The 24556-nt window shown below is 47.0% G+C and overlaps 1 protein-coding gene and 1 long non-coding RNA gene across 15 annotated transcripts in view; one reads left to right on the forward strand and one right to left on the reverse strand.

Annotated features, from left to right (window-relative positions):
• Positions 1 to 24556, reverse strand: part of LOC137480927 (uncharacterized) — a 448694-nt gene that overhangs the window by 133518 nt on the left and 290620 nt on the right. The gene's annotated exons all lie outside the window — the stretch shown is intronic.
• ITPR1 (inositol 1,4,5-trisphosphate receptor type 1) overlaps positions 1 to 24556 on the forward strand; it is a 162845-nt gene that overhangs the window by 37582 nt on the left and 100707 nt on the right. For 9 of the 13 annotated variants that reach the window (XM_068202353.1, XM_068202356.1, XM_068202351.1 and 6 more), the window contains 15 exons: positions 8721 to 8836; positions 12182 to 12268; positions 12996 to 13154; positions 13991 to 14089; positions 14606 to 14689; positions 14772 to 14918; positions 16153 to 16248; positions 17269 to 17313; positions 20148 to 20299; positions 21185 to 21284; positions 21721 to 21881; positions 22610 to 22751; positions 23249 to 23407; positions 23978 to 24150; positions 24401 to 24520. In XM_068202353.1, coding sequence (XP_068058454.1) covers positions 8721 to 8836; positions 12182 to 12268; positions 12996 to 13154; positions 13991 to 14089; positions 14606 to 14689; positions 14772 to 14918; positions 16153 to 16248; positions 17269 to 17313; positions 20148 to 20299; positions 21185 to 21284; positions 21721 to 21881; positions 22610 to 22751; positions 23249 to 23407; positions 23978 to 24150; positions 24401 to 24520 — 1840 coding nt within the window. The remainder of the gene's footprint in view (positions 1 to 8720; positions 8837 to 12181; positions 12269 to 12995; positions 13155 to 13990; positions 14090 to 14605; positions 14690 to 14771; positions 14919 to 16152; positions 16249 to 17268; positions 17314 to 20147; positions 20300 to 21184; positions 21285 to 21720; positions 21882 to 22609; positions 22752 to 23248; positions 23408 to 23977; positions 24151 to 24400; positions 24521 to 24556) is intronic. The other 4 variants (XM_068202354.1, XM_068202357.1, XM_068202363.1 and 1 more) reach the window with 1 other exon arrangement.

A 24556-nucleotide genomic window follows, 5' to 3' on the forward strand; every position in this document is an offset into this window, starting at 1 on the left:
GCTCAGCAGAGCATCTCTGGGCCCCTGCCAAAAAGGATGGGGACTGTTTAGAGTGGAGAGAAGGGAGAGGCCTTCGGGAGGTGAAAGACTCAAGCCCAGCAACAGAAAGCAAAGAATCAAACTTCCAGACTCGGAACAGATGTGGGCAGGGGTGTGTTGCTGGGTTTACCTGGGAGTGCAGCACAGCTGGGCAGCAGGACTCTGCTCAGCTCCAGGCTGTTGTTTCCTAGAGTTAAGGCAGACCTGTTTTTTTTTGTGTTTATCTCTGCTTTATTAAGCCAGTTTCTGGAAGGCTGAGCACCTGTGGCAGCTCAAACCTCCTGGGTGCTGCCCATGTCTGCCCACAGTGTTGGTCACAGCTGGCTGTGCTCTCTGAGCTCTGCAGAGGAGACACCAGCTCGGGAATTCACTCAGAATCTGTCAAAGACTGCTCTCAGTTGGCTGCATCCAGAGAGGAGGAGGGTGGGCACGTGGCAGTGCGATAGGGAAGGATCCATGGTGTGGGAACTGTGGTTAGAAAAGGAGTTGTCAGTGCTGGGCTGTGACAAAAAGTGCAGTTGCTGCCTTGGAAAATACAGAAAAAGAAGCATTGCTAAAAAGCAGTCATTATTTTTTCCAGTTTTGCTTTCTGACAGAGCCTCAAGTGAAGTTTCTTGTACTTCCAGAAAGGTACGAGAGAAAATCCGGAAGGGAATTGGGCAGGAACGCCCCGACCATCTCATATTATTGCATCTCAATAACTGTGGGACAGAGGAGCCTGCAGACACTGCCGGTAGAGGGAGAAGTTCTCTTCTGCCATGTCCGTGTGGAGAGGGAAGAAAATCATGGCATGAAACTGTAAAAATGAATGTACAGGAATAGTGGAGTGCTGGAAGGGATCCCTTTGGGTGCTAGGCCAGGAATGGAGCTGGTTCTGCCCTTGGAAGGGAGGGATGAGCTGAGGAAGCTCTCCAAGGGGCTGCCAGCCCTGTGGACCTGCGTTTGGAATTCTGCAGGAGGCAGTTCAGGAGGGCAGCACCCGGTGCAGAAGGAAAGAAACAAATAAGCAATTCAGGCAAGGGGGCAAGGGATCCCAAGCGCTTCATTAGCGTAAGAAAAATTGAAGCACTAAATTCAATTTTATTATTTCTTCCATTCTTCCATGCAAGACCTCAATAATATTATCAAATATTTATTTAATCTCCCTACATCTTTTTTTGGCAATGCAGTTTTTCTTTAAGCCAAATCCATTTAAGAGCTGAAAATGGAGTTGCTTTATTGAACAGCTGAAAAATTTGCCTTTTCTCTTGTGTGAGGCTGTTGTGGTTCATTCCTTGAGAAACACACACGAAATGTTTTTAAATAGAAGTGACTTTTATTATGCTGTTCAGTCAGCTCTGTCTAATAGCACCACAGTATTCTTTCCATGCTGGTCAACACTGACGCTTCCAGAGGGGGTTTGAAATTTGATCTTCCTTGTTCTTCCTGTGCTCAGACAGTCCAAGCTTTCCCTGCCTCCTGCCCCCACTTCCTGCCCTGTTTTCAGCAGGAACTTTCATCCGGAAAAGCAGGAGCAAGTGAAGAAGCAAATGTGAGAGTGAAATCCAAGGGGTGAGCAGCCAAAATTAAATGAAATTCGGCCAGAAAATAAATATGCTTTGGTTTACTGCCAGGGTGAAATGTAGACTGAAAAGACCCGAAGATTTTGAGGAGGGAATGTCACAGGGTTCCTGTCCTGAGAATTGTGTTCGTGTCTCACAGGGAGATTTGTCATGGAAACTATTGAAATGGGGATTGGGAATGGCTTCCTGGGTCAAGGATCCAGCTCTCAGGCTGGGACAAAGGCTGGAGCCACAACAGTTTACTTAAAACTGCTTCTGCAACTCCTATGACATTAGTTTGCTGCATTCCCTTCATAGAAATCCTTCTCCTTCTGTGTAAAAATTGATTTTCAGCGCGTGTGAGGGAGAGAAAGGGATGGCCTTTCAATTTGTGCAGGTGACCTCTTGTTCAGGGTTTCTCTTCATGCTGGACCAGAGATGGAGCTGAGGTAAGGCACAGAAACCCTCAGTGGGACCAGCAGCTTCCTTGGGATGCTGGGTTAGCTCACATTAATGTGTGCAGCTCTGAACCCCTCACTTGAGGTTTTTTCCCTCTCTTTTCCCCTCTCCTCAACACGAAGAGATTTTTTTCCTGACTTGCAGCTGTTATTATCCAGGAGCCATCAAGGTGCTTTGATGATTTATAAAGAGATCATTCTTCAGTAGCTTCTCCTGGTTGAAGTTACCCGTTGTGTCCATGAATGAGGCTGTACCTTAGTGCTTGCAGGGATACCTGGTGCATTCACGGTGTCCTTAGCACTGTCACTGTGTCCCTTTCTCTGAGGGAACTCGCTCTCTTTTGCCATCTCACATTTCTTGTAGCCAGTGCTGCCCATCCAGGGACACATTATCCACTGTGATGGCAAGGAGAGGAATGGTTTTCTTGCTTTTTTAGCCAGAATGGATGTCAGATGGGATATGTTGTAGTTAAATCAGTGGGGTTTAGGGTTTTTTTCCTTTCTACTTGTGCTGCTCTCCCTTCTGGCTCTGTGTTTTCACGCAGCATCTTCCCTCAGCACCAGAGATAGAAAAAAGCATCTGGTCTTTCCTGCAAATGTTTCCTTTTGGAACTGCCTGTATATCCAGTGTCTAAATATTTCTCTCTTTTCGAGTAGCAGTTTTCTTTTTGAAGGAGACCAAAGAGGTTACGTGTAGAAATAAAACAAACACTGGTGTGTTCTGAACTCTTTGGAACACAAGGTGTTTACTTAAAGGTGCATTTCTCAGGTCAGCTTTATCAGACATTGATATTCAGTGTCCAGCTCTCAGGTGGATAATTTTTCTCTCTCTGAAATCTCTGCTCAGTCTTCTCCTTTTGCTTTGATACCTCAGCTCCAAGTTAATAACAATTACATTATTTCCTGTGTTGCTACAGCTTGAACAAATGAAGCAGCAATTCCCACTGGTAGAGCTTTGCATAAATGAATATAATAGCAAGAGGGTGGTTACCCTCGTGTCTTGCAGATAGGAGTTGAGGGTGGTTATTTTAACATAAAAATTAAAATATATTTAGATCACAAATCATGCACGCTCTCAATTTAAATGTTGGTTGCAAGGGTGATTTTCCCCCTTTATTCTGCTTTAAAAAGCCAAGTGTTGAAAGCCCTTGAAACACAAGATGCAGGAGCACAAAGCAGGGAGGTAACAGACGTCAGCACAGCAGAAACCGCTAATAAATTCTGTCATGTAATTAGTTCAGGCTTTGACTCCTGAGTGATTGGGCTGCTTGGCAGAGGGGTGTGATTGCTACAGGATCTTTGGGCCTGGGGTTGAATCCCAGGATGGGTTGGGTTGGAAGGGACCTTAAAGCCCTGCAATGGCAGGAATGCTTTCCTCTGTCCCAGGGTGCTCCAAGCTCTGTCCAGCCTGGCCTTGGACCCTTCCAGGGATCCAGGGGCAGCCCCAGATTTCCCTGTTCCACACCAGTGCCCTGCTCACCTGTGCTTCAGTTTCCCCACTTGTGGGATGGCAGCATGAGGTTGGAATTCAGCTGAGTTCTTCCACCAGGCTGAATGTGCAGGGTCCAGGTTTGGTTTCTTGCTGGGGTGCAGCTGTGGATGGCTGGAGCTCCTTTGGGACCACAAAAACCCTGTTCTGATCCGAGCTGCTGTGCTCCCAGCCGAGCGTGATCACTGCCAACTGAAAATGAAGGGATGTCTTCTCATCACAAAGAGAGTCATTTCAGTAGGATCAGGTTCTTTTTTCTCCCTCTTCATGGAAATGCAGGAATGATTAATAATCAACACATTTCTGTAGCTGCTTTTGTTCTATACTCTTTGAACCTCTTAGGCTGTCATCTATTAATTTTAAATCTCAGAAGGAACAAGTATAAAATAGATGGTGGTGTAATCCAAGGGTTTCTGAAAAGGTGAAACTTGTCTGTGATTGAATGCATGCATTTTGTTTTATTCTCGAAGTCTCCTGTGTGAAAATAACTGCATTTGAGCACAAGAGGTGTCTTAATTTTGTCTTTAAATAAACTCCTCATCTTGTGGAGCATTACCATCCTTGTGAGTGTATTAAAGCTGTGCAATTTCATAAATACCAAGTCAACAACTTCTGTTTACAGTATGTCCATCATTGCCAGCTACATTACTTCTTCATTGCTTCTGTTCTTTCATATTTAAAATGAAAAGATACTATCAGTGTGTTTACTCTCTCCTGTGAGCAGGCTTTGGCCTAGGGAAAATATCAGGTATCTAAGTATAGAAAAGTCTGAAGAGAAAATGCTAAATTTCAGAAGGGAATTGCTGGTTTTCTTTTAATTTTAGTTTTGCTGTGCAAAAATGAGTTTGGTTTTTCCAAGTAATGAAGAAACAGCTGTGTTGGTGCTAAATATTCAGTGGATTTGGAAGTGACTTATTTAAAGATCTTCATCTTTATAAGATTTCCCTCATTTGAAAGCGCCCTAAACTATGATTTTTGTGAGGGGGAGTAATTTCTTTTGGTTCTTACCTTTCTCCAGTTGGCATTTTGGAGAGTCTGGGTTTAAAACCCGAAATAACGACGCACCTTTTTGTTGCCAATGAAGTATTTGATTCCTGCTCTCTCCAACTGCAGAAAAGTTGGTGAAGACCTTCTCCCAAGTGCTTAAAATAGGCAGTTGGAAAAAATGATAAGTGGTGGATTGCACCAGCTGGAGCTGAAACTGCTTCCAGATCTTTCTGGAATGGGTGTGCTGGAGAAGGACAGGGGGAGGGAAATGGGCTGGGGTCCCCAAAACTGAGCTGAGCTCTGGCAGCAGCCAGGACGGTGCCTCAAGGAGCGACAGAAAAGATGGGGGAGAGACTACAAGGGCAAGGAGGGACAGGACACAGGGAATGGCTTCCACTGCCAGAGGGCAGGGCTGGATGGGACAGTGGGGTGAAATCCTTCCCTGGGAGGGTGGGCAGGCCCTGGATCCCTGGCAGTGCCCAGGGCCAGGCTGGACACTGTGGCTGGGAGCAGCCTGGGACAGTGGAAGGTGTCCTTGCCATGGTAGGGGTGGCACTGGATGAGCTCTGAGGTCCCTTCCAGTCCAGAACATTCCATGGTTCCATGAATCTTTGCCAGTTTCTCAAAGGTGTTTGACGTTGTCTGGGGGGGCTTTGGGTGTCAGCAGTGCGTGCTCGGGAGCTTTCTGAGCTGTCCTCACAGATCAAGGGTAGAGCTGACAGCAATAGTGGCAACATTTAATGCCCAAAAGAGTGGGAAAAGCCTCTGAAGAGGAGACTGGAATTGCATGACAATGTTTGACTTCGATATTTCTAGGCAGTTCTGTGTGAAAAAGGTGATGATGTCTTGAGTGGGCTCTGAAATACTCAACTCCCTTCTCCTATCATTTCAGCCTCTCTAACCTATTTGCAAATTTGCCATTTTGGACAAGTCTTTCATTGTATTCTCACATAATCTTATTAATGCACTACCTAAATGTGACTTAAATTCCCATGTGGTGGAGTCCATTGTAAGAAAAAGAAAAACCTGTCTTTGTCAGGTTTTTCATTGTGCTATGAGAGCAAAAGTTGGGCATTTGAGATGTGGCTGCTTGGGCTTGGAGTGGAGGGAAGGCTTGGAAGTTTGCAATCTGCTGGTTGGGAAGGAGCACAGTCTAGTCAAGAAGGGAATGCAGAAGGGAGAAGAGCAAATGAAAAGCATGGGGTAGAAGGAGCTGGCAGTTGGAATAACGTTGCTGGCAAGCTGCCCTCTTCCTTGAACCCCAAAATACTTTGGAACACGGGGGTTTCTACCCTTCCCAGGATCCTTTTGCCAACTCCTCTGTGCTGCTGGTGCATGCAGAGGGTAACCAATCCTCGCTGTGATATTTCGGGGAGCTGCAGGTGGCAGAGGCCCACGTGGGCTGTGGATGTCCCACCAGTGAGAGCGTTCATCTCTCGCGTGGTGCAGTGGCAGCCTCGCTTTATTCCATGCAGAGCAGTCGCTGACGGACGAGCAGGATTTAGCTGGGAAGCATTGAAATGCACATTTAATACGTGCCCATGTAGCATTCATCATCCTGATGGGGTGGTGTAGGATTATGCAATCCCTTTTTCCTGCAGGACCTTTGTCGGGTGCTCGGGCTTGATGTATCATCATTTCATCTACTGTGATGTAGTATTTTATTTTTATACTACCTCATTGTGCAATTCTGCCATTTTTCACTGTGTATCATGAAGATCTGAAAGGAAAATGCATTCCTTCCTGGTTAATATGCAACAAACAGTCTATAAAAAGATGTCGTTACTGTGCAGTAATTGCTTTATTTATCACCTTTCCTATGTGGCTAAAGCTGCTCGAATCACTGAGTGGAGCAGAGAGCTGATGCTTTGGGCTGCTTTGGCTTCACTTCTCATTTTTGGCTTTGGATTTTTGGCTCCTGTTGTAGAAATAGACCTAACTTCCATAAGGATGGTGTCTGACAAGCACGGGTTTATCTTGCACAGTCATCAGGACTGTGGGTTACAGATCAATGACCACGATGGTACTCAGCCAGCACATCCTTGACTTTGTAAACATCCAAGGCAGCGGGGTCTGGAGAGCTAAAAGTCTTCTGGCCATAAAGTTCCTGTAGTTTGACCTGTGGCGAAATACATTTGGTGGCCATATGAAGGTGAATAAGGCAAAGTTGAACTTCTCAACCGATTCAGAAATAGATTTGATAGAACAAATACTAAAAAATAAATATATTGGGTGCTTTTCATTGTTTATTTTAGAGCTGTAGCTTTGTTACTAGGGAGAAAACCTAAGGAAAACGTGTTATGCCTTCCCTTCTTGCACTGGGCAAGGTCAAACTCTCGTAGCCCTCTCTGGGTGCTTCAGGCAGGAGAGGGGGTTGCTTGCAGTTAACAATTTGGAAGTTAAGCCTAACTTGACAACTTTCTTGACTGAAAAGGATGGAAAGAAGTGCACTGTGACTAAATCTAGCATACAATTAATTCTTCTCTGCAGTTCTGTGTGTTAATTGCTGTCATTGTGTGAACTGATGGTTTAAGCAAAAATAGAAAATTTTATAACTGGTGTGTTGCTTACAATGCAGAGTCTTAGCTCCAAGTGCCAGCCCGCAGTGGCTTTTTGAATCTCTGCTGTGCTGTCAATCTCTGTGAATCATCCTGATGGAAATGGAAAAAGTGGGGAAGAGCGCAAACCTGCGAACTGTGGTTTGCGCTTTTCCTGGTGGTTCGGCAGCCCCAGGCTGGCAGTGGGGGTGAAGTGGAGCTGAGTGCTTCTGCAGAGATGCAGCTCAGTCTCCCTCCTCGTGCCCTGAGCTCTGTCCTTCCCCAGTGTCACTCTGTCAGAGGGCCGCAGTGCCGTACCCGGCTCCTGCTGGATCTGTTTTTGGGGTCCTGGGCTGGTAAACCAGGGTGGAATGGGATGATCTCCAAGGTCCTTCCAGCCCAAACCATTCTGGGATTCTTTGCCCTTCTGTGAAAGGTGTTTGATGTTGCCTGGTGTGCTCTGGGGGTGGATTGGAGGAAGGGCATGAGAAGAGCGATGTTGTCCGTCTCAAACAGCATCCAGAGGTGAAATTACCAAGGTCTGTCTCAGCCCCTTCAGCAACTTCAGCCTCTGGCAGAGCTGCCATGACCTGTCTCCAGCACGGGGTGTCTCCCTTTCTGGCTGATGTGCATCCAGAATATCCATGAACAAGCAGCTCTGCTTTCCAGGCACTGAGGATAAACCCCAGGTGGGTTTCTCCCCACCTTGCTGCTTCCCAAATTGCGGTGCTTGGCCGTAGGGATACGCCGGGAGCCTGGAGGAAGGCCATGTGAACGAGGAGCCTGAAGGCTGATGTCCACTCTGCTGCCAAGGAGGCTGGGAACGGCCTCCTGGCTCTTCTGGCACTTTGTTTGAACTTCTGAGCTGCTACTTTAGGCGCTGCCTTTGAATAGCTGAATTTATTTTTTTGCGTGTTCCGTTGCTTAGCGACGACAGGAGGAAAAACAGTCATTGCAGCTCATGTGGGTTTATTGCTGATAAGTTAGCATCTCTGATACAGAAATGTATTTTTAATAAGACTAATGAGCTGTGATTCCTGACTTTAGCCAGGCAGAATGTTAAATAAACTGTGTTGCTGCACTGGGTATAGAACCTGACACCCTGAGGGGTTTGATGTTACCTCACGCCATGCCTTGGATGTCTGTGCTTGTGCAGGCTGTTGTTTGAGGGTATTTTATGCTGCTGCCACTTCATTAGGTGAGGAGTTTCTCCTATTTATTGCCCTGTTTTCTCTAGTAATAGAAGGGATTTGATTTAAGAACTAAACTGACAACAACAGCAGTGAAGAAATCCAAAGCGGAAAGCCCCCAGCCTGACAGAGTTTACCTGCCGAAGTACAAAACCTCCGAGCTGAAAGTGCATAAACCAAGTCTGTTTGCCTGGGAAAGCACTGGAATGTGTTCCCATTTTAGTCTGGTACCGTTTTTGACTGGGACAAGTTATAAATTTTCTGGTCTTGCATCAGATGTTGGCAGCAGCAGTTAGTTTTTATCATGCATGGGCCGACATTCCTGTTGCTCAGAAAAGCATTCGTCTGATCAGGAGCTTTTTGGGATTTGTTTATAAAGCTTTCCTTGCCGCCGGAGTAGTTGGAGAGCGCTAGCAGCAAGAATCCAGATGATTAGGACTGTCTGAAGCCATGCCTGTGTTTGTTGCATGTTTTTCTAGATTGCCTGTTCAAGCTGTGTCCCATGAACCGCTACTCGGCGCAGAAGCAGTTCTGGAAGGCAGCGAAGCCAGGAGCCAACAGCACCACGGATGCTGTGCTGCTCAACAAGCTGCACGTGAGTATCCCTCTGCAGGGCCCTCCTCACACCCACCCTGCTCTAAACAAGGGTTTCCAGCCAGCTTGGCACAGTTGACAAGGAGGCACCGAGTGCACGGGGAAATACATCAGCCTGCGAGATTCCTTTGGAGACGTTCGCTCCAAGTCCTCAGTCCTCTGACTTATGGCAAAATCGCAGAATAAGCTGAGTTGGAAGGGGCCCACAGGGATCATCCCAACTCCTGGCCCTGCACAGACACCCCACAATCCCAGCCTGTCCCCAAGAGTGTCGTCCAATGCTCTGGCAGCCTCAGGGCTGTGCCCATTCCCTGGGGAGCCTGGGCAGTGCCCAGCATCCTCTGGGGATGAACCTTTCCCAAAAATCCATCCGAAACCTGCCCTGGCACAGCTCCAGCCATTCCCTGGGTTCTGTCTGTGTCACAGAAAGTGGACAGAACCCCCTCGTGTGCTGTGTCCATGATGCTGGGGTAGCCCTGGGAGCCCTTGTCTTTAACCTGTGGTAGAGATAATGGTGCTCCAGGGGAGCATTTTGGGTGTTAAAAGCATAAAAAAGGGACCCTTGAAACAATTGCACAGAGGATTCTCAGGCCCTGCATCCCAGCATGGGAAACCAGGAGCTGCTGCTCTGATCAGTCTATTGGGACTGCTCAAACAAACATCGCTGCTCTTGATATATGGAAAGGTTGATGGGTAATTATGAGTAATTATAAGGCCAGACAGCCTCTCCTTCCTTATTAGCTTGCAGTATTTAATATTTTCTGGGTAAAATGTTGACATTCAGCAGCTGAAAACTCAGTAAGGCAGTTGATTGCTGTTTTTAGAGCTCCTATATAAAAAAAAGTCAACTTAACTTAAATACCATCTGTTGACTTTAGAGTTAAATAAACTCAGTGTTTATGTTAAAATTACATAGCTGGAGTACTTCATGTCAAAATTACAATTCTAAATATTTTTAGGTTCTTTGAGCCTATATTAAGCTCATTGTAGCCTGGAATACGAAATGGCCCCGTAGGAGAGTGTCACTTGCTGATTGCCATATGGCTGCCTCGCTCTGCACTTCACAAAGACCCACTGGTGGACTCCTTCTGCTTCAAGAAATGTATTTATAACCCAAAAGTACCAGCTTGGCAGGGACAAAGCTATTTTGGTAGCACAAAGCTCCCTCACCTGGGCCGTGTTTCTCATGTTGATAAGGGAAGTAGGCTGTGGCAGCAGGTTTAGAGTGATGGGGGTTCTGGGGTTGGCTGCTTGGTGTATCAGGAAAAGGGGGAGTTCTTGGGTTTTAATGGAAATTGGAGTCTAAATACTGCAACATGTAGAAGAAAAAGGCTTTGGCTTTAGCCTGGATTACATTCTCATGTGGAGTTGTCTCCCCTTCCCTGAGTACATCCCAGTGCTGTCCCTGCTCATCTGACACTTGACCCTGTTCTGCCAGGGTCCTGGAAATACAGGATGAGATTTTTCCAGGATTAGCCTGAACCCAATAATGTTTGCACAGAAGAGTCCCTCCAAGACCTGCTTGATTTGGAGGAAGGATCTGAGTGCCTTACGGTTTTATTGGGGTTTATTCAATCTGCATCACTTGGACATGAAGTCTGATGGGCTGAATCAGGTCTGCAGTGATCTGGGGCTTGAAAATAATAGTGTCCCATGGACATCTCTGTGTCAGAGCTTCCTCCTGCCAGCCCTGTGTGTCCATGTGTCACCTTTTCCACTTGCTGGCCCGTGGCGTGCTCTAAACCCCTGTGCCTGCGCTCAGAGCTGTGAGCTCTGCCCAGGATGAGGTTTCTCTATCAGAGCGTTGCATTTCCAACGCAGCTGATGATGCAAGAAGTGTTCATCATCATCACTTGCCTTTTTTGGCTTCTGTTTGTCTGCTGGTGGAATTTATTGTCTGCCATGGGGCGCTCCATGCTGAGGTCAGGTTATTTTAAGTTAATGCCATTTAAGGGATTTCAAATCTGGGACACTTGTCTCTCTGTGGCCGCAGCATCCGAGCTGCTTGAGGAGCTGACATCTAGTGGCCGGAAAAGTGGTTCTCCTGGAGTGACTGTCAGGTTTGGGGAGTGCTTTTAAAGTACATCCTAAGTCCTAGTTGGATTTTCACAGAAAAAAATTGTTTTTTGTCTTTATAATAAATGTGGCACCCAGTGGGGCAGGTCAGTCCTGGCTGTGGTTGCTGTTATTTGGGAAGGCTGTGGTGTCTTGAAGAAACCTTTTCTTGACAGAATACTTGCAAATCAAGCAAAAAAAAGTTGTATTTTAGTAATACAGAGAAAATGGTGTTGTATTGCGTGACTGAAAAAAATTTTGGATTTGGAAGAGCAGCTGTATCTCAGGTTCTCCAGGAGTAAGAAGCCAGTTTTGATACCTAGCACAGCATCTGAAAATAGCACATTTTGAGTGAGTACTGGTACTTCACCTGCCCTGGTACTTCACCTCACTGTACTGAGGAACTGTGGGCACTTTTCTCTTGCAAGAGAAACCTGGACCCACCACAGTCCTTGAGACCTGAGAACCAAACCATAATCCTTGATGCTCAGCCTGCTAAAAACTCCAATTTTAAATTGCTCTCCACTTCCAGATAGCAGTTAAAGCAAATACCAGATTTATGTTTTTAATTCAAAACATCATCTTTCCTGTGAAGAAGTTCTTTACCAAATGAAATTGTTTAAAAACAGTCTGAGGCAAATAGCTCACTTTTAAAACAACAATGGCAAGAGGCTCGTTGTTAATTATTAATTAGGGCTTTGTGTCCTTATAATAATTCAATTTTGCGAGGGTTTCCCCTTTCCTTTCCCTGTCAGTGTGGTGCAGGAATGCTCAGCTGTGGCCCAGAGGATCCATCACCTCAGGGAGCACAAGCCCAGGTGTGGGGAGTGGGGAACTCTCAATCCAGAGCTGCAGTGGGCGTTGGAGCCTGTACAGGCAAAGGAAAATAAAGAATCAAAGTTGAGGTTCTTTCATTCAATTTTTGTAGAAGTCAGTAGAAAGGAAAGTAGAATTCCTGGCTGGAGTTGTTACCCATCTCTTTTTCACCTTTCCCCCCTGCTATGTATCTGCCTTCTGTCTTGTCTGAGCTTTTTATCTCATGTTGTATCCCAGAATTTTGTCCAATTGTACCGAAATTACGGGTTACTTAAATGATGTGTGTCTATCTCCCCAAACAGTTGAAAAAGGGAATTGGAAATTACACTGTTGGAAGCTGGAAAAAGAGGAAATTAGGCTCTTTCAGATGCTCGCTGTTTTTCCAGTCCTTTGAAATAATCTCGAAGAAAAGGGAGTTTCATAAAACCCCTTTTCTAAAACACTCAGCAATTGAACTGTTCTCCTTTAATTTCAGCATGCAGCAGATTTGGAAAAGAAACAGAATGAAACTGAAAACAGAAAACTGCTGGGAACAGTCATCCAGTATGGGAATGTCATCCAGGTAGGCTGTGAACATCTGTGCAAGCTGGAGAGGATTTAGTTGAAAATTCCCTGCTCAGTGGACTACAGATTTCTGGAATTGATGATCAGGAGTCTGTAGTTTTGCCAGGTTTCACCATGCTCTGAAGTGGGATCCTGGGAAGCAGGGCCTGGGTGTTATATCTATGATGAGATCAGTGTTTTATTATGGGTTAATTGTGCTTGGTTTTGAGGTCACCATTGATTGTTTTCTTCAGAAATCCTTGTTAGAGCCCTCATTAGAGTTGTTGGGTGTGGCACATGTACAACACCAAATATCCTCTCACAATGAAATGTTGACACAAATCATTAACTGACACAGAGAAGAAAATCAATAGAAATAGTTACAATTTTCTGTTAGATGAGACCAAGCAAAGCAAGAGAAGAACAGCTTTGCCTCTTACCAGGAAGAGCCACTTAGTCCCCAGCACTTCACAAGTTTTGGTCCTGGGTTTTTTTGAAGAGGTGGTTGTGGAGTGATGAGGACATCTCCATGTGCTTGTCCTAGCTGGGCAAGGGACAGTTGGATTAAGTGGAGGTGTTTTGTTCTGTGTCTCTGAGTGTGAGTGGAGTTGTGCCCGAGTCCATCAGAGTTTGTACACAGTTCAGTCTGCACTCCTGTGTAGCATTGCAGTTGTCTCATGCACGCTCGGGTTATTGAGGGGAGGAAGAGGAGCATTCTTAGAACTGAACTCTGATTCTTATTCTAGCTGCTTCACTTAAAAAGTAACAAATACTTAACAGTAAATAAGAGGCTTCCAGCTCTGCTAGAGAAGAATGCAATGAGGGTGACCTTGGACGAAGCTGGAAATGAAGGTTCCTGGTTCTACATCCAGCCCTTCTACAAACTGCGCTCCATCGGGGACAGTGTAAGTGCTGGGAGCAGGGTCCTCACTCATCCCTTGGGCACAGCCTGCACTTGGGAGGCCTGTCTTGCAATTAATGCAATGCACACATCTCCCAGGGCGTGATGATGATGCAGGAACAACCTTTTTGCTATGCTGTCATGAGGGGGAGGAAAATTGCTATGGTAACTTGTATTTTGGAAACGTGGAATGATCTAACATTGGAGGGAATAAGGGACCTAATTAGGCTGGCCTTGCACAATTCCTGCTCAATTCAAAATGGTAGGAAGTGTTGAGCTCCTTCAGGAGGTTTGGAAGGAATAATTAGCATCTTGGTTTTCAGTGCTGTCAGCTTAGAATCAAAATTCGTCATCACTTTGGATATGAGGAGTGAGGTAATAAGGAAGTGAAATGCTCCTGCTCATGGGAAATCTTTAAATGCATTGCCATTTTAATCCCTTCCTTTGCAACAGCTGAGTCACTTGGGCATGGAATCTTCCTAAAACCAGGATGTCATAAGCTTCGGTGTGCTCTGGGGTTCAGGCCAGGTGTATTTGGCACCTAAACATGGTGAATTTTATCCATCAGCCATCATTTATCCTGTAGCCCCATTGTACCAGAACTCAGGCTGCTTCTTCTGAGAGGCTCTGAGTCCAGTAGCATGGGGGTTTTTGCCTCAGTCACTGAGTTTAGTGAGCTAAATTCTGAACCAAACAGAATCCTGGTGGAATACTCAGACTGGCATCTCTCCAGACTGCAAAAAGGTGATTTCCTCCTATGGCTCCCATTAAAAAAAAAAAAAGGGTAGAAAAAGAACTTTCTCAGGGTGCAAATTTGTCTGATGCTGCACTTCTCTGCAGGTTGTCATTGGAGACAAAGTAGTCCTGAATCCTGTCAATGCTGGCCAGCCTCTCCATGCCAGTAGCCATCAGCTTGTGGATAATCCGGGATGCAATGAGGTAAGGGGACTTTGGCACAGCTGGAGCAGCTGTACAAACCTCTCTGTGCTTCAGCTTAGCTGTTTGCACATGGTTTGGAATTCAGCAAGTTGGTTGGTTCCCGTGGCACTGCTTCTTACGAATGGTGATCCTGGTAATCAGTGACTTAAAAGTCTTGGAGCTCTGTTTTCTCTTGGGTGCTGGCAGAGGTTTGAGTTTGATCTCTTCTGCATGACTGGCTAAAAGCAAGTTGTTCCTTCAGAATCAGGAGTGGTGGCACAGTGATGTGCCCCATACTGCTTGCTGTGAAGAAAGTTAAATCTACCAGCACAGATGTGTAACAAGTGGCTTCCAAGCAAGTCAGCTCTGGAATTCCTTGTTCTGGAGCAGATGCAGAAAAGACTTTGCTTCTCCAGAGCAATGCAGCCAGGCCCGCAGTGTTCTGGTGAAAATTGTCTGAAAAATCAGACAGTTGCTCGTGGCAGGATCTTGTGCAGGCACAGGACAGTGAGACTGATGGTCTCATTCTCCTTCTAGGTCAACTCAGTGAACTGCAACACCAGCTGGAAAATCGTGCTCTTCATGAAATGGAGCGACAACAAGGACGACATCCTCAAAGGGGTGAGAGGCAGAGCGGTGGCTGAATGCAGCTGGGGCCAGGCTGGGCACGGCCCCTGCTGACCCTGCTGCCTGCCTTTGGCAGGGGGACGTGGTGAGGCTGTTCCACGCCGAGCAGGAGAAGTTCCTGACGTGTGACGAGCACAGGAAGAAGCAGCACGTGTTCCTCAGGACCACGGGCAGGCAGTCGGCCACGTCTGCCACCAGCTCCAAAGCCCTGTGGGAGGTGGAGGTAAGGACTGCACCCAGGCTGGGGCTGGCCTGGTGGGAGCAATTCCTCCTTCTGCTCCAAAGCACTCTGTCTGGGTTTCTCGTTTTAGGTAAAATTTTCCTGGTGTGACAAGTTGCAATTGAAATTGCTTCGCTTGCTGTGCTTTCCGTGCAGTCACACGGGAGCTCTGCTCTCTGATGGTGCAGCACAGAGCTCTCGAGTTCAGGTGCTTTACAGTTCAGGAAAAGAGCACAGAGAAACATCAATGGAGTCATTCTCTTACCAGTCACTGAAGTTTAACAGCAGCTTATAATTTCCACTGTCCTGCTGAGTGTACTGAAGGCTCTATTTTTGCTGTGGAATAATGTGATTATGTATCCTCATCTGATAGGAGGCTGCAGCCCCTTGCTAGTCTGTCTGAACTGGCTTTTTAAATTCACTTGGCTTTTAAACAGAGTGACTAACACCTTGGCCATCAGTGGCTTCTGAAAATAGCCTCAATCTGTTGGTATTATTAGCGTTGGTTTATGATTTTTAAATCTGATTCGATGATGAAGTGCATGGAAGAATCAAAAAAAAAATTGTAATGGTGGATAGGTGTTTTTATATTCCTTTTTCAGAAGTATCTGCTGTGACATTCAGCTTCTCCTGTATTTCAAATGAAAGTCTGCCTGTAATTAGCATTACTTTGGCATGTTATCAGTCTGTGGTAACTCTCCATGTGTGTGCAGTTACCTGGACAGGTGAGAGAGTTCTTCCCCGAAAGGAATAGGTCAGCTGTGGTGAGTTTTCTTTAGGAGTCAGATGTACCCACAGAGCAGCCAATATTGGGGGGGTTACGGGTGTTGGAGACTCTGCTTGCCCCACTTTGGCAGTAAATATAAATATTCATTCTTTTGTACAGCATTGTTGCGTTTGAAGTACTTCCAGGTATCTTCCCTCATCCACTTTAAACAGCCAAAAATTTAGTTATAGCCATAGGGTAATGGATTTGTTGCCTTTTCTAGGGGTTTGTTTCAAGACCTGGCAACACATGCACTTAGAGAGGACTTTCTTTAATTCATTCCCAAACTGAGGTGAACTATTCCCAGCCAGCTCAGGGCATTCCCTGCACAGTCCTGGTGACAGATGAAAGGTGGCTTTGTCTTTTCTCAGCCCCTGGTTGTGTTTGCTCTTCCCTGCCCATGAATGAGGCAGGTCCTGCTGGGCAGGGGGGGTCTGTGCTGCATTCCAGGTGTGCTCCCTGTCCCTGCAGGTGGTGCAGCACGATCCCTGCCGGGGGGGAGCTGGCTACTGGAACAGCCTCTTCAGGTTCAAGCACCTGGCCACGGGGCACTACCTGGCAGCAGAGGTACGTGGGCTGGGCTGGCACCTCTGCCTGCCCCTGCGCTGTGTTCTCCTCCTTTGGCACCTTCTCCAAATCTGTCATTTCCCACCCTGAAACACGGGGAGGGGAGGAGAGTGGTCACTTGGATTAATACAAAAATAGATGCTAAATGTAGGAGATAAGATGAAAGAGCTGAAAGAATATCGTGGTTTGGGGTAGTCATGAGCTGATTACACTTTTTGTGTGAATTCTAGAGTCAAGAACTTCTCCTGCAAAGAATAGGCACTAAATAGTATCCTGTCATGTGGGCACTGGAATCAATGTGACTTTATTAACTGATGAATAAATGGTAAATGACTGAGAGCCTTTGGGGGAAAATGAATTCAAGTGTTGGTAATTTCTCTTGAATCACTGATTTTTGAGCAGAATCGAAGAACTGAGTATATAATGAAAACACTGACTTCAGACCAGTCTGTAAGGACTGCAGATAGAGAAAAGTCCAGATTAAAATCTCATTTTATGTTCTTCTGATAAGCAGATTGGAAAACCAGAAGCATTTTGTCACATGCACACTGGAAATCCTTTTCAGTAGTGATCCAGTGTATATATTTTCCAGTAAATCTTGGGTTTTCTAATCAGCCTAAACAAAAACATGCTATTAGATCATGCAAGAATATCCCAGAGGAGATTGCTCACCTGATCCCTGGTTAGAATAATGTTTGTTCTAAAAGATTTCTCCAAGCCAGTCGTTTCTAGCTGGAAATTCCACTTGGAATTTAAACAACAAAAAGAAAGCATGAACTGGTTAACTCTCTCCTCTTGCTCCTGTAGCGATTCTCCTGGAGGAGATGAATCTCCCTGCCTGTTTGCAGGTTATTTAACTGATTTGCAGCCTGGTGGGCCGTGCTGGGTGTGGGCAGTGTGCTCTGCTTGCCTGGAGCAGTGCAGGGCACTGGTGACCACGAGAGTTCAGGTGATGCTCAGGCTGTTTGCCGCTTGCAGCTGTGCTGGAGTTTTGACGTGCCTGTGATTCTGTTCCATCAGGTAAACCCTGACTATGAGGAAGATGACCTGGAGTGTCAATCCTCAGTAAGTATAGGCAAGGGTACGGTCCTGCCCCTGACTGAGGAGGGCTTGGCACAGGCCCAGGGCTGCCCTGGCCAGTGCACAGCTGGTCCAGGCTTTGTTAGTGAAGAAACTAAAAACCTGAGACTGCTCTGGAGGCTTTTAAGGCCCGTCCAAGGAGTGGGTGTTGACACCTTAGTGCAGAATAACCCACTTGGAACTGAATTAACACGTTAGCTGAACCCCCCTCAGCTCCTCCCTTTGTGGCATCTTTTTCTGTCTTCCTGTTTCCTCAACCTTTGCTTCCTTGGAGCACTGTCCTGCCGTGGGCTGGAAATCAAGTTGCTCAAGGTGACACCAGATGGGACTCGTCCCAGAGGGAATGTCCCCCAGTGCTGTGCCTGTCTGACCTGTGTGTTAAACAGCAAATTTGCTGTTATTGTGCCTTGTCCCAGGGAAGCAGGATAACACAGCAGGAATGGCAGCGGGAGGGTGATTCCAGTGCCATTCCTCTGGTTCTCCTGTGGGAGCCAGTCTGTGTTGTCAGTAAATGTTGGTGTGTCAGAGACTGAGTGTGTGGTGCTCTGTATTGACAGAAGCTTGTCTTCAGTGTCAGAGGGAACAGCATTGCTTCAGGAGTTGAAAACAGAGAAAACTGGAACAGCACTTTGCATTGTGGATTTTATTTATTTAATTGGATTTGATCATAGGCTTATGCAGCCTTCTTGGTCATTTATCCTGTACTATGGAGGATTTGGACCCTTTGGGTATGACAAAGAGCTATTCCTTCCGTCCTTAAGAAATGGATGTGCTGCTTGGAAATCCTGCAGGGTGCATTTTTCCTCCTAAAAGGATTTTTCATTACAGCCTGGCCATTAAAATGCTTCCCTCGCCCTCAGATATTGAGCTGTTTTCCTGATTACTTCTTGGTGGCATTTGGCAGCTTGACTGCAGCAAACATGGCAAAAAAAAACCTGAGCAAACCCCAGCCATAGCTATTGCCTGGGGTGGGGGGGAATCCAGTACTGAGGCGTTTTGTTGGGTTAATTGTTTGACAGTTAATCAGTGTTGAGGGGCTTTAGGTGGACGCCCTGCTCCTGGGATGCGTCCTGCTGACACGTGCATGGATAACATGCATGCACTGTCTCAGCTCTCTGGTTTTTCCCTGCTCTTTCTCTTTACCACTAGATGGCAAAAATAGACCAGCATGAGCAGGACCAGGAGCACACAATTCAGCTCTGGCAGGAAATTGCCACATCGTTTGTCATTCACTGGTGACAGGAGGGTGTAGGCTGCTTTATCCAACTTCATCCAAACTCCGGCGTGATCCAAGTGCGAGCTGCCTGCAGGGTTCCTGTGCACAGCTCAGTGGTTTTGTTGGTGCTTTCTCCTTGTCCCTCAGAGAGCTGTGCAGGAAGGGTTTCCACGGCCATGGGTGAGGTGCCAGCTCCACCTTCCAGCAGCAGAGAGGGCTGCTCTTGTCACCTTTGGGGTTGAATTTCAGTGCTCCCTGAATCGCCCCATTTCCTGCTCTCTGCTGTACTGCTCGTGTTCAGCTTTGGCCCAGTTTGAAGAAGTGACCAATTGTCTCCCAGGGGACAAGCTGTGAGTGCGGAGCAGCTGTACCCCTCACTGTGTTCCCTCCCCTTGCTGGGGGGGATGAAGGAGACAGCTGAAATTCAGAGAATTCATTCCAAGTGAGCGAGTTTCTCCCAGAATTTCTCTCCAGATGGACTCTGAGTGTAGAGTTGCTCCTTCCCTTGAAGGCACGCTCCCAAAGTGTATTTCTGTTCCATACAGATAACTGCCTGTTCCCGTGTACAAAATCTGACTTTAAATGTCACTGCTTTGCAGCCAAGTTCATTGACTGCAAATATGTTAACTTGGGAGTATCCTGAGGCACAAGCAACACTGGATACCTTTTCCATCTGCTCCAGGATGGCAGTGCCTTACAGCAGGACTTTGACAGGCAGGTGCCTGAGTGCTGACTCCCTTAGGTGCCACCATCACAGAGAAGCTGAGAAATTGGATTTTTGGTCACCTTGAAAATTGCAGCCAGGATTTAGGTGGCTGTGCATGGACAGCTGGTTCCTGTGTGCCAGGACAGCGAGCAGCTGGGAGTTCCCCAGGGAAGGATCTGGAGAAAGTTGTTGTTCCTTTTCCTCAGTTCATCTTTGTTTTTTCCTACCCTTTTGTCCTTTCATCTGAAGCCCCGGGGGTTTATCTTTACTTTGCTGGAGGAGGCTGGGGATTTGCTGGAACCTTGGGAGTAAAGATCCTTCTGCTGCCATGGTCTTTGGAACGTGTTTTTGTGCTTGAGAGCAGCACAGGCTGTAGTGTGAGCAGCAAGACTTCCAACTCCTTGATTGGCTTTTTGTTTCTCTTGCCTGGGATTGATGGATGCGGGTCCCATTTTTGCTGCTGAAGCTGATTATTTCCCAGCAAGGTTGTTGGTACATGGTGTGGCCGGGTTTTATATTTTCAGCTCATTAATTACGTGTTAGAGGGATAATTGCCACGTGTGGGGTATGTTTGGAGAGCTGGTAGTGTGAGGGTTGGGGATCTCAGCTGATGTGTGTTATCAGAAGCCAGTCAGAGCTCCCAGTGTGTGTGAGGTGAATGGCTGGGGGGCTTTGTCTCTTCTGGCACTGGCTGTGGGACGTGAATTCTGTGTGGAGGGGGAGTTGCTGTGCTGGCACTCAGCAGTTACCCCAGGGGGAGTGCTTGGCCAGGGCAGCTGCTGTCCGTGTTCCTGGTGTCCTGCAGCCCAGCCCCTGGTGCAGAGTGCCCCCCGTGTGCCTGGGGCGGCGTGGCTGGCTCTGCAGGGCTGGCCCTGAGCCTCTGGGCTTTCTCCACAGCTGGACCCCGAGCAGGAGGCGGCGCGGCGGGGCCGGGGGGCCCAGGAGAAGATGGCTTATTCCCTGGTGTCCGTGCCCGAGGGCAACGACATCTCCTCCATCTTCGAGCTGGACCCCACCACCCTGCGGGGGGGAGACAGCCTCGTCCCCAGGTACGGTGACCTCTGTGCAGCTGGGGGGTTGTGGGTTTCTGAAGTAAAGCTGCCCCAGACTGTCTTCCTTTTATGCTTTGGAATCAGGTTCCTCCTCTAATGAATGCACAAATAATTAGAAAATGCCTGAAGCTTGGCTTGAGTGCTTTACAGTTGGGGTGTAAGTGAGAGAACACCATTGTACAGATGGGAAAATTGAGACTAAGTGACTTCCTAAGTGACTTCCTTGCCAGCAATGACCTGAGACTAAAAGCCTTGGGTGTCCTGTTAAGGCATTCACTCCTGTGACCTGTCTGTATTGTGTCAGGATGTCACACCAGCTATTTAGCACTGGATTTTCTGTTGTTTGTGTGTTCTTTACTGTCCATGTGGCACCTCTTGCTGTTGAAAGGCTGCTGCACCCTTCCAAGTGCCACACTCTGCACACAGCTCTGCTGCTGTTCCCATTGAGAAAGCACAGCAAGTTGGTTCCACCTCTTCAGCAGCTCCCTAAATCATCAGGTACCCATATTTTGGAGTATCAGGGAGTTTGGGCTGAAAACCCTGGAGGTAAGGGGAGAAGCTGGCAGCTCATAGCAGTGGAAAGATGAGGATGGGAAGAGGTTTAGATGGTTCCTGTGCAGCAGCTGAGTTACAGCAGCTCAGAGTGGCTGTGCTTCTGTTTTAGAGCAGAATCTCTTTGATTACAGAAGAAGCCTTCCTCAGGTGAACTCAGAGTGAGCTAAGGCATTAAAAATGTTGTTCCAGTTGTGGTATGCAGTGTGGACAGAGATGACACTTCTTTTCCACTTGTTCCTGCCAGCATCTCAAAATCCCAGCAATGCAAAGACTTCCCAGCTGACTGGGAAGCTGACTCATGCTGGGGCACTCCTGACTTTCTTTCAGGAACTCCTATGTGAGGCTCAGGCACCTCTGCACCAACACCTGGGTTCACAGCACCAACATCCCTATTGATAAAGAAGAGGAGAAACCTGTGATGCTGAAAGTAAGCTCTGTTACTTTGTGTAAGCACATCCTTTGATTCCTGTACTTGCACAAAAGTGTTGGCAGGAGTTTCACTCCCTGAGCCTGTCACACACCGAGCATGTGACAGTAATGAACAGTGCCTGTGCAAAATATTTGATCTTAATGGCTCAGTTTCATGGTAGCTTTCTGGTTACACTGATCAGCTTCTACTCCACAACAGTCATCAGGAGCAGGGTGTTTTTACCACTGGCTACAGCAACATTTTGCCTTCTCACCTGCTGCTCCTTTGAATTAGGGACAGCTTTGGGCTTGCACAGTGTTCTCAGAGTTTGGGTTCAACAGTGCTCCCATGCTGCCGAAGCACAGTGTGGCTTTTCTGTTTCATTGTCTCTGAGTGTGAGCCACTGCTTTGTTCCTGCCTTTGGGTTTGCTGATAAAGCTTCTCTGGGTTTCAGATTGGGACCTCTCCAGTGAAGGAGGACAAAGAAGCTTTTGCTATAGTGCCAGTCTCGCCTGCAGAGGTTCGGGACTTGGATTTTGCAAATGATGCAAGTAAAGTTTTAGGTTCCATTGCTGGCAAGCTGGAAAAGGGAACAATAACCCAGAATGAAAGAAGGTAAGGAAACGGAATTGGGATCAGATAATGCTGTTTCCTGTAGTCAGTAACTGTTTCTTTGACAGTTTTATCAGAGTAAGCTATAGAAGAGGGATTTGGTTTCCTCTTTGATGAGATTTGATGTTGTTGTGTCCATAGTGGAGGTTTTCAGGCCTGGATTGTCCAGCCCTCCTTGTCCTCTGTGAAGTGAGGGCGTGAGAAATGTAGTGAGCTTTGGGGGACTAATCCCCAGCATACCTCTGCAAATGGAGTGTGGGAATTCCTAATCCATCTTGTGAGGACGGAACATGTGACTTGCTGCAAATCCTGTGTCTGTGAAAATGTGGCCACACAAAAAGAGCACAGGGTGGCTGTGTCACACCAGGGCCCGTGTGCTTCCATAGCCAGTGCCTTTTATTTGGCCTTGGGAGAGATTATCACCTGATTTATGGTTTGTGGCAATTGAAAGAAGTGCCACATAGAACTTGGCAAGTGTAGAGCTGTCCTAAAGGGATTTTCTTGCCTTGCTGCTGCTCTGGTTTAGCTGTTGGGACAGTGAGGCTGCAGCAATGGGGGATATTTAGTTTCTAATTTTAAGTTCTAGTGCAAACTTCTGAGCTTTACCCAGTCTCTAATTGCTGTTAGTTTTTCACTTAGCATTTAGCAATCTGTGTAAACTTACCCTGGCACTGCTCTTTTAGCACAGAGAATTTGTGTTCTTGTGTTAACAGCTTCTGGCTTTTCCCTAGATCTGTTACCAAACTGTTGGAGGATTTGGTCTACTTTGTTACTGGTGGAACTAATTCTGGCCAGGATGTCCTTGAGGTGGTGTTTTCTAAACCTAACAGAGAACGGCAAAAGCTGATGAGGGAGCAGAATATTCTAAAGCAGGTAGGCTGGGGTTTTCTCTGAGCTCTGCCTATGAGAAGAGTTCTTGGAGAAGAGAACTGGTTCTCTGGCAGCAGAGAACCTGGCCAGGCTGGACTGGGCTTGGAGCAGCCTGGCCTGGTGGGAGGTGTCCCTGCGTGTGGCAGAGGGTTGGAACGAGATCATCATCTTCATGGTCCCTTCCAACCCAAGCTGTTCTGCGCCTCTGTGAAACTTTGGTCTCAAGTTATTGGGACCAAAAGGTCCTTAGAGTTTCCAGCTTTCAGCAGGCTCTGGGCAGTGGGCTGTAGGCTCACCACTGCTGGAACTAAAAATTCCAGCAGATGGTGTTGAATAAAGGTGATCAGCTTCTTCTGTCCGGGCTGCTCCATGGCCAAGAACCTTGGTGACTGCAGCGTGTTTCTGATGTACCTGTTGAAATACAAAGGCACAGAGCTTTGACACTAGTTATGAGCAGAAGCCTCACAGGGCTGTGTGTGTGTTTTTTACCAAATCTGTAGATTTTCAAGCTGTTGCAAGCACCCTTCACGGACAGCGGGGACGGGCCGATGCTGCGGCTGGAGGAGCTGGGGGACCAGCGCCACGCGCCCTTCAGGCACATCTGCAGGCTCTGCTACAGGGTGCTCAGGCACTCCCAGCAGGACTACAGGAAAAATCAGGTTGGAAATACCTCTGTCATGATCAATGGCACCAGCGTGGTTCCTCTGCTCAAATAGAAGGAAAGCTTTATCCCATAAAGCAAACCCTGCTCTGCTGTGGCTGAACAGTCAGCAAGAGGTTTTGGGATTGCTCAGTTTCATTCTGGTTTTCATCTGTCAGAGACTATAATGTAATTAGCACTGGTTCTGAGTGGAATTTAAGAAAACAACAGAATTTCTAACTGTCCCACACAGGTGAATTACGGGACTGTTCACTCTTGCTGACTGCAGGCTCCATTGAAAGTTGCCCTGTAAATTAAGGCTGTTTAGTTTTTGTTGCCATGTATTAAAATCAAGGTCCTGTCAGGTAATTATAAATGCCTTGCTGCTGTCTAGCCTAGGAGAGAGGGGAGGGATGGAGGCGTTAAGGTTGTCTGTCATTGTTTGCTTTCTTTCACACAAACAATTTGGATCTAACCCAGTTTGCTCCTTGGAGTGTTGGTATTGACAAACATCCACCTGTCTTCTGTTATTATTTCAAATTCTGAGGGCTAATTACATCGCCTTCCTCCTTGCCTGTGTGTTTTGAAGGAATACATTGCCAAGCAGTTTGGCTTCATGCAGAAGCAGATTGGCTATGATGTCTTGGCTGAGGACACCATCACAGCCCTGCTCCATAACAACCGCAAGCTCCTGGAGAAGCACATCACAGCTGCTGAGATTGACACCTTTGTGAGTCTCGTGAGGAAAAATAGGGAGCCCAGGTGAGAGCTGCATTTCTGAATATGTGATTACCCTTCTCCTTCTGGGAAAAGTCTGTACCTGCCAGCTTGCTCAGGAGGAAGCACAGCCAGTTCACTGTGTTCTGGCACTCGCCCCGCTGTCCCCTCGGGCAGCAAGTCTTGCTCTGCACTGTTCAAGTGGAGTTCTGAATGTTTGCTTCCTGAAATGTAGATTGCCTCAGTCTAGATCTCAACAGTGATTGATACCCTCTTGGCTCGTGCTTTCCGACAGGTTTTTGGATTACCTCTCGGATCTGTGCGTTTCCATGAACAAGTCTATTCCCGTGACACAGGAGCTGATTTGTAAGGCCGTGCTGAACCCAGCCAATGCAGACATTCTCATTGAAACCAAGTAAGTTCGTGCCTTTCAAGATGGTTCTCCTGGTGT

This window comes from Anomalospiza imberbis, chromosome 11 (assembly GCF_031753505.1).
Source record: "Anomalospiza imberbis isolate Cuckoo-Finch-1a 21T00152 chromosome 11, ASM3175350v1, whole genome shotgun sequence".
NCBI classification, from domain to species: domain Eukaryota; kingdom Metazoa; phylum Chordata; class Aves; order Passeriformes; family Viduidae; genus Anomalospiza; species Anomalospiza imberbis.